We start from the raw sequence: 17,345 nt of genomic DNA, 5'->3' as shown, positions 1-17,345 counted from the left end.
ACGCCCCATAGGAGGACTATGTGATCATATTTTCTGAATCCACACTTTGGATACATGTTTTGAACAAAGCGTTTGTTGGAAGCCCTGTTAAAGTCCACTTTCTTTTCACTGAAATTAGGACTGTACCATAAAATGGCCCTCACAGATCCCTATTTCCTATTCATTCAGACCTCATTCCTATACTCAGTCTATACTGGTTACCTATTACTTAATCCACCTGGGCAGGAAGAGCAGCCATCCCCACCACTGCTCCTACCCTGATCAAAATATTTTCATTTCTCAAAACTAGGCTCTGTCACATGTAAGGTACACATTCTTAACAAACATGATGACTGTGGAGAAATGAAAAGTGGATGAGGTAACGTATGGGAAGCATCTTGCAAATCTTAATACACTATATAAATGTGATTTCATTATTGTTATTGCCCATTTGGACAGAAAGACAGAGACAATTTTTCTGCCTAATTGGTCTAGAGAGAAACTTTCTACATGGTGACTCTTTAAATAACTCACAGAACCTTCAGGAAAAAAGTAATAATTTTCAAAGGAGTCTAAAATGTCTGAGCATCTCTCCTAATTCTTTGCCATAGTTGATTTCCAGTTTTGGACACTGCTGGCTGGGGGATCCCATTAGGAGAAATGGAGAAGACACAGATTTCAAAAGAAAAAAGAAAGAGTTCATTCTAATGCTAGTTAACTTTGCTGCTGTTAATTAAAATAATCATATTGCCTACGGACACGACAACATCCTGCTTTCCCACACACTCCACCGGAGGATGCTTTTAATAGTGCTAAGAACGTCCATTCTATAGGAGATAATCTTTACCAAACTGACTTAAGAAAAAGTCATATTTGTCATCATGTTAAAGAAATCTATTTTATCCCATTCTCCGTGGGGAAGTGGATTAGACACTTCTGTTCTGCAGTGAGGATTTCATTTAAATCAAAATGCTCTCTCTGTGAAGCATAGAGTATCCTTTGCTATAAAACAAGAATTAAAAAAAGTTCATAGATTTAAAGCTGGAAAAGACCTCAAAGTTCATCTAGTTCAACTCTCTCGTTTTTCAGCTGAAGAAACTGAGGTCAAAAGGAATTTTTATTTTTTACAAAAACCAAGTAAAATTTGCCAAAGAGAATAAAACACACAAAAACTATGAGCCAATGTTGATTTTTAGATTAGCCATTGGATGATTTTCCATTCCAGGGAAGAGTCAAACCTAAATCCTGGTCCTTCTAGACTTCAAAACATCCATGACAGGTGGGGGAGAAGGGCAGAGAAAAAACATTAAAATTGCAACATTTACATGTAGCGGAAGAGCCTTTCCAATGAAAGCCCACTGGGAATACTTCCCCAATGAGGAGTCATTATCAATTTCAAACCAATCTCAAATTGAAGAGATTCCCATTGGAGAAGCCCCAAATAGACTTTTCTTTCATCTGAAAGGGCATCAACCGTGACTGATTTTTCTTTTAACTCTTTTAAGTACTCAACGGTCAATTATGTAGATCTCTAAGCATCATCTGATTAGAGAGACAGGCACAATGGATGGTACAGTGCCTGGCACAAAGTCAGTTTTAAATTTATATTTGCAAATTTGATGACTAATAATAATGATTAATAATAATAAAAAGTAGAACCATTAAAATAATGATGGGAGGCAGCATGGCACGATAGAAAGCTGGTCTTGGAGTCAGGAAAACCCACCTGACAAAAACTGTCTATAGAACTACTTAATCTCTAAGTACCCTGAAATTACAGATAACAAATTATTTCCCAATCTGCATGGGTGGAGGGAGTTTCCACAACAGGAGTTCCTACACTATTAAACCACAGGTCCCAACAAAAATAACAACAATAATAATGACTCTTTACATTAAAATAACGTTACAGCTGACAAAGTACTTCCACGTACGTTGTCTCAGGTGAGCCTAACAACAGCCCTGGGAGGACACATATTAATCCCATTTGCCAAATGAGGGAAGAGAAATTCAGAAAAAGGGATCGCCTTCTCAAAGTCACAGGACTAGGAACAGGTCTAAAAACTGAAGTCAAGTCTAGTACAGGCCTTTCATGACCCCTCCCAAGGCCCAAAAAGTCAGAGAGGCCCAAAGTAACAGAAGCTTAAAGGAAGAAAGGGGGCTGGAGGGAAGATAAAGGGTAAGTCTGGGTAAAAATGTTGCAGTTTAAAAATCATGTAATGCAAAGAGTCTTGTGAAAGCTGCCTAAAAAAGCCTAGAAACAAGGGAAAATTCTCTTTAGCATTCTAGTCTGAGGCTGTAAAGGATGTAAGCCCCAACAGGACTCAGTTCAGCCACAGACTATTCCTGCAGAAGAGACCTAGTCCAGGAAAGCTGGCATCCTAGTAAGAGGGAAGGTGATGGATACTGTAGTTGACCTATGCTATGGGGATCAGGAATCATGAATGCAGTAGGGCACACAATCTCTGTGGCCCGCATGGGGAAAACTGGCAGGAGGTGAGGCTTGGATGGCTGAATATGTGCTTCATTCTGTTCTCTTGATGACAATGACCTTTGGTTTCTCATTAATGTGCTGATGTTCTTTTTCTGTTGTTGTTTGTTTGTTTTATTCCTAATCTGACATGCCACTACCTGGAGCAGGCAAAATTATGACCAGGTCCCCATCAGCTTCTCACATGCACAAATGTCCCCAGTTTAGCACTCTCTGATTTGTTTGTAGCTACATCTGTTTTATTCTTTGTGCAAAGCAAACCAGGTTTGCAAAAATAATTACACACATAGATTCTTATTTCAAAGTCTAAGTTTAAACTCCTTTTGGTTCCCTAAAGGATGATTTCCCCCTATTCAAGGAAAGAGTCAGAAGGAAAACCTGAATCTCACAAACCTGTAAACATACTTCACAGGAGTGGAGGGAGGAAAGATAAGAAGAAAGAAATTCTAACTCAATTTTCACTTACTGGCCTCTAAAAAAATAACATCACTAACAAACACATGGGTTTTCACAGTTTGAGCCAAAAAACAAACAAACAAACAAACAAACCACACAATCACCCCTAAAGAAATCAGTGAGTGAGTTATTTAGAGAAGTACCGCTTTCTTCTAAAACAGGAAAAAACTGCACAGGGGAGGTGTTTGGAAAATCATGTTGGAGGCGAGACCACTTTTCAGGGAGGCTGTGGAAGGGATTCCGATGGGAGATTGGACTAGATGATTTCTAAGGCCCTTTCCAAATCTGTGCTTTTACAGTAAAATCATTTGAAGTAACGGAAAGATGTGTCCTCCATACATAATTACCTTTGAATAGAGTTGTGAGGTTTTTTTTTTAGTGAAAAAGATTTGTATTCCACTGATGGTCTAAATAGCTCCCTGTCATTACATAGTAAGTACCTTAATTAAAAAAAAAACAAACACAGTTCTTTATTTTGTAGAATGGTTTAGGACCCCTGTTACCAATGAAATTAAACATGAATGAACCCTAGAGAATGAAATAAATCATCTCTAGTCTCTATAGGAAATTTCGGTTGACAAAAAAAAAAAAACTAATAGAAAAAATGACAGTAGGTTGCATAGTGTTTGTTTAAAAAAATTATCAAGAAATTAATTCAGGGGATGGTAAAAGCCAATCTGGAAGCCTTTAGGTTTACGATAGAACAACAACAAAAAAGTCATCTACTTTTACCCTGGCCATGCCAGAGCATACCACTATCCAAGTTTCCTGAAGCCTATGGATTATTTCCCAGAGCTGCTTTTATTATAAATAAGGAAATCAGAAATGTCATGCCACACATTGCTGTCATCATAAAGGTATGTCATGGAGGACTGCAGAGATGGCTGAAGGGTGTGTCTGTGGTACTGAAAGAGCCAGAGGACGAGTCCCCAGATGATAGCAGAAAACAAAGGAAAGGGATCCTGTTTTGGCTCTGGGATGAAGCCTTTCTCAACTGCTAGCCGGGTCAGTCCAAAAAGGGTTCGAGACAGCAGGTACATGTTAATCTGCAAAAAGGAGAACCTGAGTAGGAAAATGAATGTTGCCCTAGGGTGTGTCAGCCCCCAAAATGCCCACCCTGCTTCACTATCCCTTCAATTCCAAGACTCCTTGTCAACCAGACATAAACCAAGAAGGAAAAAAGTCTGGCAGACAGGGAGAAGTACCATGTAGTGGCACCACAGCATTTCAAAGGAAGAGCCATGAGACTAGAGGATGAGTCACCATTTTACTCCATCACTTAATCATGTACTTCTCTCTGACAGAGTTGGCCAGGAAAATCCTGTCTTGGGTGAGGTTATAATGAGCGATTAGAACAGCATCCAGGCCAACAGAGTCTGGCAGGAGAGGAATGCAGGTGCAGGCAAACTTTACCCAAATGGGGAAAAGAGTCTAATTTTAGGCCTTCATGGCAGCTCAAGCTAATGATTAATCATGGTGTGATGATGAATGACCTGCACAGACATGGGGCAGGTGGGGAAGGAGAGGAGGGTTCCCATGGAACAATGCTAACCTCTAAGATCATAACTAGAAAGTCAAAAAATAAATCTGAAAGAGATAGGTTAGGCGATGGTAAACAGCTACCTGGAAAAAGAAGAGGGGGGGGTTTCATTTACCTGACTGTTGATGTTGTTATTTTCTCCGAAAATCAACCAGCCACCGATACAGGCCGCCAGAAAGGAATGAAACTGGAAGGTCTTTCCCTGGACACCAGACTGCAAGGCACACAAGCCTTTGTAGGTAAAAACAAAGTAAGCCAGGTTTCGGGAATGTGTGTATGTGGCCTGAACAATTGCCTTGAGCTTCTCCTTTAGGCTAAGTGAACAAAGCAACACAAACGTACACATATACACACAAAGAGAATTAGGAAGACTATGATCAGAATGAAAATATGAAGACAAGAGAATATTTTCCTCTGGAACATAATGGAAGCTATGCATGCAAGGATCAGGGGATTGGTTAGCTGCCAAAATATAATAATGTATTTTCCCAAGGACAAGATCACACTATGTTTAAGATTCAAGAATGCTGCTGAAGATAAGCCATGCAGAAATACAAAACCATAGAGTTCATACCTTCCACTTCTGAAGAGAAACGTCATGACCAGAGCATGGGGCGCACGGATTTTAGCTCCATAGCTGGGAAAGAAAAATATTAAGAAATAATTTTCATAAGATATTGCACTCTTTGGATAAATGCAAGAAAAGTCTTTAACACTAATAAATGATCTAACTTCCCCTCAGCTCTCAGGCAAACAAGACTATTCAACTCCATCAAGACATCTTTATTTACATGTTTATAGATTATAATACATAGACTATTAGCGATGGAAGGGACCTCAGAGGTCATTTAGTTCAACACCCTCATTAAAAAAGAACTCGAGACTTCTGGGGGGGGAGCCTTCCCAACATTCTCCTCCAAACAACTTTAAAGTAACACCTCAAATTGAATTCTAAAGTGGCAGAGCCAACAAAAGATCACAGTGAGACATCCTTCCAGCCCAAGAGAACATAGGAAGCTGGAATGAGAGACCTGGGATGTGGGGGAGGAGGTTGGCCCAAAACCCACATGGATGAAACACCAGTGGTGGGAACTAAGGTGGTGATGGCACGAGTAGGAGCAGCTTCAGGAGCTCTTAAGCCAGAGACAATAAGGGGACCTGGCAACTGGTCAGAAAGAAATTGCAAGGTACCCCTGCACTAGATCTGGATACAGGACCAGATGCTGTTTGGCAACTCTATTGCCTATACAGCATACCACTTCTGAGTCATAGTTCAAAAGCAGAAAGGGGCACTTTCAGTTAAGAGGGAGTGGGAAACCTGAGGGGCAACTGTTTGGCAACTCCATTATCCACATGCACTTCTAGGTCATAGTTCAAGGGTGGAGAGAGGCACTTTGGTCAAGAGGGAGTGGAAGCCCTAGGGAGCAATATTACTTCCAGCCTCAAGGGATTAAGGACCCTGAGGAATAGTATCCTTACTGGCCCCAATGTAGGAGGAGCTCTGAGGAACAATATTGATTGTAATGCCAAGGGATCAAGGGCCCTTTTTGGGTAAGGACCAGAGTACAGACCAAGAGAACAGCAACCACAAATCTCTCCCCAGATCACACCTTGGAAGCATTGAAAACTTCCAAACTCCCAAACTGGATCTGAAAACAGTGTGGAAAAAGCCTGAAGCTTGAGATAGAGTCCTTCTCACCCCCACAGTAGGAACAGAGCTCAACATTAGCATAAAGTTCTAAATCAAGAATTAGGTTGGAAAAATGAGCAAACAACAAAAAAAGAATCTGACCATAAAAAGTTACTATGGTGACAGGGAAGATCAAGACATAAACTCAGAAGAAGATAATGAAATTAAAGTTGCACGAGCAAAACCAAAAAAAAAAAAAAAAAAAAAAAGCAAATTGGACACAAGCCCAACAAGAATCACTAGAAGAGCCAAAAAGTGATTTTCAAAGTCAAATAACAGTGGTAGAGGAAAAATTAGGCAGAGAAATAACAGCAAAGGAAGAAAATTATGAAAAGACAATTAACAGCCCAGTAAAAGAGGGACAAAAAATACTGAAGAAAATAACACTTTAAAAAATAGAACTGGCCAAATGGAAAAAGAGATATAAAAATTCACTGATGAAAATAACTCCTTAAACAGAAGAATTGGCCAAATGGGAAAAGAGATACAAAAACTCATTGAAGAATATAATCCCTTAAAAATTAGGAATGGGTAAGTTGAAGCTAAAATAACTCCACGAGACAACAAAAACAATAAAACAAAGTCAAAAGAATGAAAAAAATAGAAGAAAATGTGAAATATCTCATCTCATCTGGAAAATAAAGGACAGATAACAAGAATTATTAGATTACTTAAAACCCATGTTCATAGAAAGATCCTTGACATCATATTTCAAGAAATTATCAAGGAAAACTGCTCCAATATCCTAGAACCAGAAGGTAAAATAGAACTTGAAAGAATCTACTAAACACCATATAAAAGAAACGCCAAAATGAAAACTCCCAGGAATATTATGGCAAAAATTCCAGAGCTGCCAGGTCTTAAAGCAGAAAATTCAAACAATTCAAATATTGTGGAGCCATAGTCAGAATCACACAAGATTTAGCACCTACCATGTTAAAGAAATGGAAGGCTTGGAATATGATATTCCAAAAGACAAAAGAGTTGGGATTACAACCACGAATCACCTATCTAGAAAAACAGTATAATCCTTCAAGGAAAAAAATAGACATTTAATGAAATAGAAGCTATCAAGCATTCCTGATGAAAAGATCAGTGCTGAATAGAAAATCTGACTTTCAAATATGAGAGTCAAGAGAAGCATAAAAAAGTAAACATAAAAGAGAAATCATAAGGGACTCAATAAGGTTGAACTGCTTGACTTTCTATATGGGTAGATGACAGATGTATCTTCTAAAAATTCTATCATTATTAGGACAGTTAGAAGCATTCTACATAGAAAGTGGTTATGGGAGAAGAATGGGGAAAATTATCTCACATAAAAGAGGTGTGCAAAGAAGAGCTTTCACACTGGAGGGGGAAATTATGTGAGGGGGAGGGGCAATGTTTGAACCTTACTCACATCTAAGTTGTTTCAAAAAGGGGAAAAATATATGTGTGTGTGTGTGTGTGTGTGTGTGTGTGTGTGTAGGTGCTCGCATGCGCATGCAATAAAGGAGGGTAGAGGTGGGAGAAGGAGATCAGTTATAAGAATGTAGTGGTCAGAAGCAAAACAGACTTGAGAAGAGGGGCAGGATAAAAAGAGAAAGAAGGATAAAAAGAAGATATAGGATGGAGGGAACTGCACAGTTAGTAATCATAACTGTGAATGTGAATGACATGAATTCACTCATAAAACAGAAGTAGATAGCTGAATTGATTAGAAACCAGAATCCAACAACATGTTGTTTGAAAGAAACATACTTGAAACAGAGACAGACACACACACATACATACATACACATACACACACACACACGCATAGAATAAAAATAGGGAGCTGGAACAGAGTTTATTATGCTTCAGTTGAGGTATAAAAAGCAAGGGTAGCAATCAAGATCTCAGGAAAAAAAAAGGCAAAAACAGACCTAATTAAAAGACGTAAGCAGGGAAACTACATTTTGCTAAAAGGTAAAAAAGACAATGAAGTAATATCAATACTAAACATATTTGCACCAAATGGCATAGCATCCAAATTCTTAGAGGAAATGTTAAATGAGTTACAGGAGGAAATAGACAGTAAAACTATACTAGTGGAGGACCTCAACTTTCCCCTCTCAGAACTAGATAAATCTAATGATAAAATAAATAAGGAGTCAGGAGGACCCGAGTTCAAATCCAGCCTCAGATACTTGACACTTAATAGCTGTGTGATCCTGGGCAAGTCACTTAACTCTGATTGCCTCACCAAAAGAAAAAAAAAAGCCAAAAAATAAAATAAAATAAAATAGAGAAAAAGCAGTTTAATGAATTGAGCATGCCACTAAAAAAAAAACTAGAAAAAGAACAAATTAAAAATCCCCAATTAAACGCCAAAATGGAAATCCTGAAAAATCAAAGGAGAGATTAATAAAAATAAAAGTAAATAAAACCATTGAACTAATAAATGAAAGTAGGAGGTTTTATGAGAAAAAAAAACAATATGTACACAATAACAGCCACACTGTACGATGACTAATATTGATAAACTTAACCCTTCCCAGCAATACAAGGATCTAAGACGTCTTCAAAGGCTTTGTGATGGAAAATGCTATCCATATCCAAAAAAAGAACTATGGAATTTGAATGCAGATCAAAGCACACTATTTGCTATTTTTTTTCTCTTCTGTTGAGTTTTGTTTCCTCTTTCTGGTGGTTCCTTCTATTGGTTTTAATTCTTATTTACAACATCACTAATGTGAAAATATGTTTAATAGGAATGTCTATGTATAGCCTATATCAGATTGTGTACCGTCTTGGGGAGGGTGGTGGGGAGGAAGGGGGAGAAAAATTTTAAGCTCAAAAGCATATGGAAGTGATTGTTGATAAATCAAAATAAATTAATAAAAGAAACCAATAAAATAGATAAACCATTGGTTAATTTGATTTAAAAAAAAGAAAAACCAAATTACTAGTATCAAAAATGAAATGGGCGAATGCACCAATGAAAGTGAAATTAAAATAATTACTAGGAGTTATTTTGTCCAATTATATTCCAGTAAAACTAATTAAGTGAAATGGACAAATATTTACAAAAATATAAACTGCCCATATTAACAGAAGAAGAAATAGAATACTTAGATAATCCTATTTTAGAAAAAGAAACTGAATATGCCATCAATGAAATCCTTAAGAAAAAAATCCCTAGGACCAGATGGATCTACAAGTGAAGTCTCCCAAACATTTAAGGAATAATTAATTCCAATACTAAATAAACTATTTTAATAAATTGATAAAGGAGTCCTACAAATTCCTTTTATGACACAAATATGGTTTTGATACCTAAACCAGGGAGAGCAAAAACAGAAAAAGAAAACCATAGACCAGAGCAAGTCACTTAACCCCAACTGCCAAAAGGAAGCATTATCTGTAATAAGGATAAACTTGAAGACTTTCCAATAAGATCAGGAGTGAAGCAAGGATTTCCATTATCATCACTATCATTCAATACTGTCTAGAAAGACTAGCTATAGCAAGACAAGAAAAAGAAATGGAAGGAATAAAAATACGCAATGAGAAAACAAAACTATCGCTCTTTAAAGATGATATGATGTTCTGCTTAGAGAACCCCAGAAAACCAACAAGTTCAATCAACGATTTCAGAAACATTGCAAGACATAAAATAAACCCATTGAAATCATCAACATTTCTCAATACTACCAACAAAGTCCAGCAGCAAGAGATATAAAAATTCCATTTAAATAACTGAAAACAATATGAAATACTTGGGAGTCTACCTATGTAGACAAACCCAGGGATTATATGAACACAATTACAAAACATGTTTCACACAAATAAAGACAGATCCACACAACTTCAGAAATACTAATTGCTCATGGGAAGGCCAAGCCAACATAATAAGACTGGCAATTTTACCTAAATTAATTTACTTATTCAGTGCCATACCAATCAAACTCACAAAAATTATTTTATACAGCTAGAAAAATAGTAACAAAATTTATCTGGAAGAACAAAAGGTCAAGAATATCAAGGGAATCAATGAAAAAAAAATGTGAAAGAAGGCGCTCTAGCTGTACCAGATCTCAAACTGTATTACAAAACAGTAATCATCAAAACTGTAAAAAATAGAGGGGTGGATCAGGAACAGATTAGTGGAATACACAGCACTATGACTAGTCACCTAATGTTTGATAAACCCAAAGATCCAAACTTTTGGGGTAAGAACTCAACATCTGACAAAAAATTTTTGGGAAAACTGGAAAGTGGTTTGGCAGAAACTAGGTATAGACCAATATCTCACACTGTACACCAAAATAAAGTCAAAATGGATAAATGATTTACACATAAAGGGTGATATCATAAGCAAATTAGGGGAGCATGGAAAAATGTACCTGTTAGATCTATGGGTAAGGGAAGAGTTTATGACCAAACAAGAGATAGAAAGGATTAAGTAAAATAGATAATTTTGATTATGTGAAATTAAAAAGCTTTTGTGCAAACAAAACTAATGCAGTCAAAATTAGAAGGATAACAGGAAACTGGGGGGAAAGTATACAGTGTTTCTCTAATAAAGGCCTTATTTCTGGGATATACAGGGAACTGAGCCAAATTTATAAAAATAAGAGCCATTCCCCAGTTGATAAGTGGTCAAAGGATATGAACAGGCAGTTTTCAGAAGAAGAAATCAAAGCTATCAATAGTCATGTGAAAAAATGCCGTAAATTACTACTGACTAGAGAAACGAAAATTATAACAACTCTGAGATACCATCTCATACATATCAGATTGGCAACCATGTCAGAAAAGGAAAAATGACAAATGCTGGAGGGGATATGGAAAAACTGGGACACTAATGCTGGTGGAGTTGTGAACTGATCCAACCATTCTGGAGAATAATCTGGAACTATCCTGAAAGGGTTATAAAACCATGCATACCCTTTGACCTAGCAATGCCACTACAAGGTCTGTATCTTAAACAGATCAAAGAAAAAGGGAAAGAACTTATTTGTATAAAAATATTTATAGCAGCTTTTTATGTAGTAGCAAAGAATTGGGAATTGAGGGGATGCCCATCAATTGGATATATGTTGTGGTACATGATTGTGATGGAATACTGTTGTGCTCTAACAAATCACAAGCAGGATAGTTTCCAAAAAAAACCCCCCAAAACTTGTGAAGACATATGAACTCATTTAAAGTGAAGTGAGTAGAACCAGAACACTGTACACAGTAACAGCAATATTATTCGTTGAAAAACTATGAATGACTTTGCTACTCTGATCAAGATAATGATCCAAGACAATTCCAAAGGACCCATGCTGAAAATACCTCTCTGGAGAGAACTGATGAGCCCTAAAAGCAGACTGAAGCATACTTGTTAAATTTTCTTTATTTTTCTTGTTTGTGTGTCTTCTCTTTTGCAACATTATTAATATGGAAACGTTTTGCATGATTTCACACGTACAATTGATATTATATTGTTTGCCTTCTCAAAAATGGGGAAAGAGTGGGAATAAGAGTATTTAAAACTCAAAATTTGAAAAAAAAAGATTGTTAAAAAATTTTACATGTAATTGGGAAATTTTAACAAAATAAATAAGAATTTTTTTTTTTAAAAGAGGAAGTTGGGGCAGCTAGGTGGCAAAGTGGATAGAGCACCTGCCCTGAAGTCAGGAAGACCTGAGTTCAAATCTGGCTTCAGATACTATTGTGTGGCCCTGGGAAAGTCACTTAACCCTGATTGTCTCTAAAAAAAGAAAAAGAAAAAGGAAATTGAGACTTAGAGAGGTTGAGGTACTTGTTCATAATCAATTAACAATGAATATGTTAGTTGACTGTGAAAAGAAGTGAGGGCATTACAAGACGTTAGCTTAAAAAGGCCAAGGTCTCCCGCTACATCCTGGACCATCTCCAGTCATCCTAATTTATGTCTCACCACTGGACCCATATGGTTCTGGAAAAGAAAGTGAGGCTGGTGATTTGCACAGCTCTGCCTTACTTAAATCCAATTCACTTCCAAGTCATGCCATCACCGTCCTGATGTCATGATCCTCTTCTAGAAAGAAGGACAAACAACAACAAAAAGAAGATATTTTTGCCTATAAAAGTATCTACAGTGTCTAGAGAAATACTCAGGCATAAACCTGAAGGGGTCAGCTAGCTATGACTCTTCCCCAACTTCCTTCCCCTCTCTATTCTACCTCCATCCTCCACAGGACTATATGAGGGCACTTTCACTGCCTCAGAATCCAAATCAAAGAACTCCTAATAATGGGACAACTTCCCATCATCCTTTCAGTCCTTTTCCTTCTGCTTTGTCTGCTGAGTTTGGTAGATTTTGTTTTAAATTACCATTAGATACTCTTTAATGCTGGCTGAGAAAACTAAGATGACAAAGAGGAATCTGAATGAACTTGAAGAGCAACTATACAACAGGAAAGCAGACACTGTAGCCAGCAATCAAGGAGCAGATCACATTACCACCATCCACGCCATTATCTAGTGTCTGGGAGGAGAACCCTACCCTTTCCAATCTCAGCGGGTAGGGATGTTCCCCTAAATAGCCAGGCTTTCATTAACAACTCACCATAGATCTGCCATCTAGGAATTCAGCTAGAGTCTTTTGAAATATATTGTTGTTGTTGTTGTTGTTTTATCTATATTATCCTTTAAGACAATGCTTCTGGTAACCTGGGATTTGGTGAAAGTCTTCTTCACTCTTTACATCCTCTTCACGATTTGAGAAAATATCTTTTGTATCCCTGTTAATCTGAATACTCAGACTTATATGACACTGGAATACATGCACGTAGAAAAGAGATTTGGTATCAATTTCAAACACTAAACCATACGTATGGATCCCTGTGGGTGGCATACTGACTTAGTTTTAAAATGGAATACTATCCATGTTTTATTGTATTTTAATGTATTTTGTTAAATATTTCCCAATTACATTTTAATCTGATTCCCGCACACTCAGTGCGGGAACTTAGTGTTCTAAGTGCCTACATCAGAGGTGTTTGAGAATACAAGTCCCCTGAAGGCAAGGACTATTTCATTTTTGTCTGTCCCTAGTAAGCAGTAAATAAACACTTGTAGAATGGAACTGAATTGAATTTCAACAATGTTATAATTGCTTACCATCTACAAAGTTGTCCTCAAATTTGTTTAATGGCAAAGTTGTGTATTACACTTATGGTATCATTATCATTATAATTATTGCTCTTCAAAGGCCCCATAGTTCTTTCAAACAGGTTTAGAAACAATGTCAGGCCCCTACTTTTGAGGAATTAAAAAACAAACAATCTCATGCAAATCAGCAAAGAAGGTTCTTCCACATGTATTATGCATGCTCTCCTATGGTCAGTGAGTCAATCACACCACGTCACTGGTTGATTAGTTAAGCCAGTCATACACTATTCAGAGGTGTCCAGTTGGCACTAGGCCTGTGTTAATTTCCACCAACTTCCAAAACAAACATTTCATAAAATCACAGAATCTTGAAGTTAGAGGGAGCTTTGAAAGTCACCTAACTTAACCTCTACTTGAAACATGAATCCCTTCTACAACATTCTCCAACAAGGAGCCATCCAGCCTCTAGGGGAAAATCTCTAGCAATGAAATCAACTTTGCTACTTCTACTGAGGTGACCATCCTTCCAGGCAACCACGATTTCCAACTTCAGTCATCCTCAACTTTTCCTTCTCTCTCACCACCCATATGCACTCAGCAGACAAGTCTTTTTGATTTTATTTCCACAGCATGCCTCCCATTTGTGCCCTTCTCTCCTTTCAAATGGCTACTACCCTAGTTCACATCCTCATCTCTCCCCACCTAAAACAGTACCATAGCTTTTTTATTGGCTTCTAGTTTCTCCCTTCTCTAATTCATCTTTCCACACAGCTACCAAATTAACAATCCTAAAACACAGATCCGACTGTTCAACACTGCCCAAAAATCTTCTGTGGCTCCCTACTGCTTCTAGAATAAAATAAATTCTTATTCTATCATTTGAAGGCTCCATAATATGGTTTCCACCTATCTTTTCCAATTTATTTCAGGTTATTTTTCTTAACGCATGTTGATATTCCAGGAAAACAATCTTCCTTCAAGCCTCAGCATAACTGCTACCTCTTAATAAACAAAGCCTTTCGCAATTCCCTTCATTTGTTAGTACTTTCTCTGGGGCCTGTGAACTTGTTTTTGAAAAAAATTTGCCAACTATATTGCAATATAATTGATTTCTATTGTAATCTTGTATATTTTACTTCAGGATTTAAAAATAATATTCTGAGAAGGGATCCACAAGCTTCAAACTGTCAAAGGAATGCGCTGGTAAATGTTTAACAACTAACTCTCTGAAAATGCATTGATATACTTTTAAGTTTAAACTGCATCATTAACATTTTCCCTATCACTTTTTAAAGTCTGAACAATCAACAAAACAATAAATCAAGCTTTGATTTGTAGCATTTGCCAATTTCCAAGGTCTAAATACACTGAAAAGAAAATTTAACAACCAGCTCTCCAGGGCTAGTACAAGTCAGCTTCAGCATACCTCTGGGTCCATAACACAAAAAAAGTTAAGAACCCCATGCTCCAAATTATCTTTTACTTATATCTGTGCATGTTGGATCCTTCCAGTAGAATGTAATCTCCTTAAGGGAAGGCACTATTTCTCTCTTTTTTTTTTTGATCTTTGTTAACTCTAGCAAAATGACATGTACATAATGGGTGGTAAATGAGTATTTGTTGAATTAGGCTGTGAGTTCACTACCCACAAGGTATTCAATTTTATTTCTAGCCAACTCTAATTGTTAGAAACGTCTTGTGCTGGGATGAAATCTGCTTTCCTGTAACTTTATTGCTTTCCCATGCCTGTCTTGGGGTATTAAGCACAGCAAGAGGAATCATTCTACCACATGAGTCTTTCAAATATTTGAAGACAATACTCTTGCTGCTCCTAAGTCATATCTTTTCCAGACTAAGTATTCTGTTGACACATCCTCATTATTAAGTATGACATGCATTCAAATATCATACTATACAATTCATTCCATCAGTTCTCATATAACCTGTAGCCTTGAGAGCTAAACAAAATGTTGCATACTGAGGTCTAGTCAGGACAGATGATAGTGGGACTACCATTCCTCTGATTCTGATTATTAATGTCATCTAACAATAAACTGTTTTTTTGGGCTAATCACACTTCTGATTTACACTGAACCTGCATTCAACTATAACTCCCAATCTGTTTCAAGCCTGTATAACAAAATAACACATCCCGCACACAGTTCAGTACACAAACAGCCTCCAACTAGCACACTTCCAAAAATAAACACAAAACTCACTCAAACTGTATTGTTAAGTGCCCTCACTGTTTCTTTCCAACTTCTACCCAACCCATCTTAATTCACTGCTCTTATTCCAGGTTGTGGAGGCCCTGTGAGGTGGTTTCCCAAATCACAGGCAGAAACATGTTGCATTGTACAATATGAATACATATTACCTAAGAACACAACATGGTTGGGAGAGAATTTGTGACCACTCTTGTCTCTAATTGTACTCTGAACTTTTTAGACTCTATTTACGTCCAGGTCTGGGCACCACGTTCTAGGAGGGACATCAACAAACTGACTTGTGTACAAAAAGAAGGTAAAGATCATTCCAGGCTAGGGAGGCATTTTGAAGTTAGGAAGTTAGGCAGAAAGTACGATGAAGTAGAAAAAACACAATGGAGTCAAAAGACGTGGGTTTAAATTCCATTTGAACCAGTTACTGTGTGACTTTAGACAAGTCACATGACCTCAGATGATCTGTATTCCATTCACCTCTAAATCCGTGATCTATGTGTGATCTCTAAGATTTTCCAGAATCAAGGCAGAAAGAACCTGAAGAACAAGATAATCTTCTAATGTGGTGAAGTACGTCATGATCATTTGAAGGAACTGGTGACATTTAGCTTGGTGGAGAGAAGACTCTGAGGGGAGATGGGCCATGAAAAGCTGTCAGGAGGAAGGGGACTTAGGTTTGTTCTCTTTGGCTCCAAAGACTAAAACGGGGGTAGGAGTGGGAGGGTCTGAGGAGAAAGAAGCTGCAAAGAGGCAGATCTCCTAAAGGAGCAGAGGAATCCAGAAATTAAATGCGCTGCTTCTGGAGGTAGTGGATTCTCTTTTCACTAGAAATCTTCAAGAAAAGGCTTGATGACCACTTGTTGAATACGTCCTAAAGAAGATTCCATTCTCATCCAGGTGCGGATTGGACCAGAAGGTCTCTCGGACATTTTGTGCAGAGTCGTCCCTCACCGCAGGGGCGATGTGAGCAGCGGCACCACAGGCCACTTCACAAATGCCCAAGGCTCTCTCCCTTCCCTCCACCCGTGACCATGACCATGACCCTGCGCACGACCGTGACCCTGAGGGCTCTAGCCCTGGATCTCCAGGACCCCGCTTTCTCGGCACTCAGTGACACGACCCCCGCTCCCCCTGCTCCGGGCCTCAGTGCTCCAGGTCCGACCCCCGACCCTCAGAGACCCAGAGCCCCGGCTCACACGGCTCCGTTGCGGAAGCCCTTGAGCACGGCCAGCGCGGCGTGGTAGCGCTGCTTGCGCAGCAGCGTATTTACGGTGTAGAGCAACATCTCGAGCTTCGGCGGGAGGCCCATGGCCGCCGAAGGGAGCGGGGACACGGAGACGGAAAGAGCGAAGCGGTACCACTGGGCCGAAACGGCTGGGGCAGCTCCACATCGGGCTTCCGGGGCCGTCCGGGGGCATTTTCTTATAGGGTGGCCGAGCCGTCATTCACGAGAGATTGACCAATCAGAATCACGAAGCTGCTCCAAAGGCATGGGAACCACGGGTTTCCTTGGAATCATTGGCTCAATGGACCAAGAAATAACAGCCACAACCAATGACAAGATGGGCTCCTCCCCCTCTGGCTTAGCGTAAGAGGTAAGAGCCGGAATTCAACTTCTCAGCTTGGTGTCCTTTACTGAGTGTTCTCAGTACCTGGGCAGGGTTTTGAAAGGATGTGGCCAAGAGCTTAGAGAAACTGACACAGATTTGTAAACAGTAATATTACAGGTTTAGAACTCGAAAGTCATGGAGAATACCAGACTTTTTCCTTGTACAGATGAGGAAACTGAGACCTAGAGATGTAATAAGGTAATAAGTAGCAGAACCAGCATTTTAACTGAGGTGCTATGATCTTAGA

At 38.5% G+C, this 17,345-nt stretch overlaps 2 protein-coding genes across 3 annotated transcripts in view; one reads left to right on the top strand and one right to left on the bottom strand.

Moving 5' to 3' along the window:
- Positions 1-3,371: 3,371 nt before the first annotated feature.
- PXMP4 (peroxisomal membrane protein 4) lies at positions 3,372-16,891 on the bottom strand. 2 transcript variants are annotated; one of them, XM_027867032.1, is made up of 4 exons: positions 16,685-16,891; positions 5,041-5,103; positions 4,582-4,780; positions 3,372-3,972 (listed from the first exon to the last, which is right to left on the bottom strand). In XM_027867032.1, the coding sequence occupies exons 1-4, from the start codon at positions 16,795-16,797 to the stop codon at positions 3,709-3,711; spliced, it is 639 nt and encodes a 212-aa protein (XP_027722833.1). In that variant the 5' UTR covers positions 16,798-16,891; the 3' UTR covers positions 3,372-3,708. The 2 variants fall into 2 exon arrangements, with proteins under 2 accessions (XP_027722833.1, XP_027722834.1); XM_027867033.1 differs by lacking the exon at positions 16,685-16,891 and adding an exon at positions 12,722-12,898.
- Positions 16,892-16,974: 83 nt separating this feature from the next.
- Positions 16,975-17,345, top strand: part of ZNF341 (zinc finger protein 341) — a 71,079-nt gene continuing 70,708 nt past the window's right edge. The window contains exon 1 of the mRNA XM_027867031.1: positions 16,975-17,083. The gene's annotated coding sequence lies outside the window, so the exon portion shown is untranslated. The remainder of the gene's footprint in view (positions 17,084-17,345) is intronic.

The sequence above is a fragment of the Vombatus ursinus genome, unplaced genomic scaffold, assembly GCF_900497805.2.
Source record: "Vombatus ursinus unplaced genomic scaffold, bare-nosed wombat genome assembly UNPS02014785.1, whole genome shotgun sequence".
Taxonomy (NCBI): Eukaryota; Metazoa; Chordata; class Mammalia; order Diprotodontia; family Vombatidae; genus Vombatus; species Vombatus ursinus.
The sequence above is the reverse complement of the archived record's forward strand: the minus strand, read 5'-3'. Positions and strand labels throughout refer to the sequence as shown.

Bases quoted from the DNA above. Each gene is read 5' to 3' on its own strand.
- PXMP4 (XM_027867032.1), bottom strand. From the start codon at position 16,797: ATGGGCCTCCCGCCGAAGCTCGAGATGTTGCTCTACACCGTAAATACG. The intron at 5,104-16,684 runs GTGAGCCGGGGC...TTTCTTTCCCAG, and splicing joins GGCTTCCGCAACGGAGCCGT to CTATGGAGCTAAAATCCGTG. The intron at 4,781-5,040 runs GTATGAACTCTA...TTGTTCACTTAG, and splicing joins TTTCTCTTCAGAAGTGGAAG to CCTAAAGGAGAAGCTCAAGG.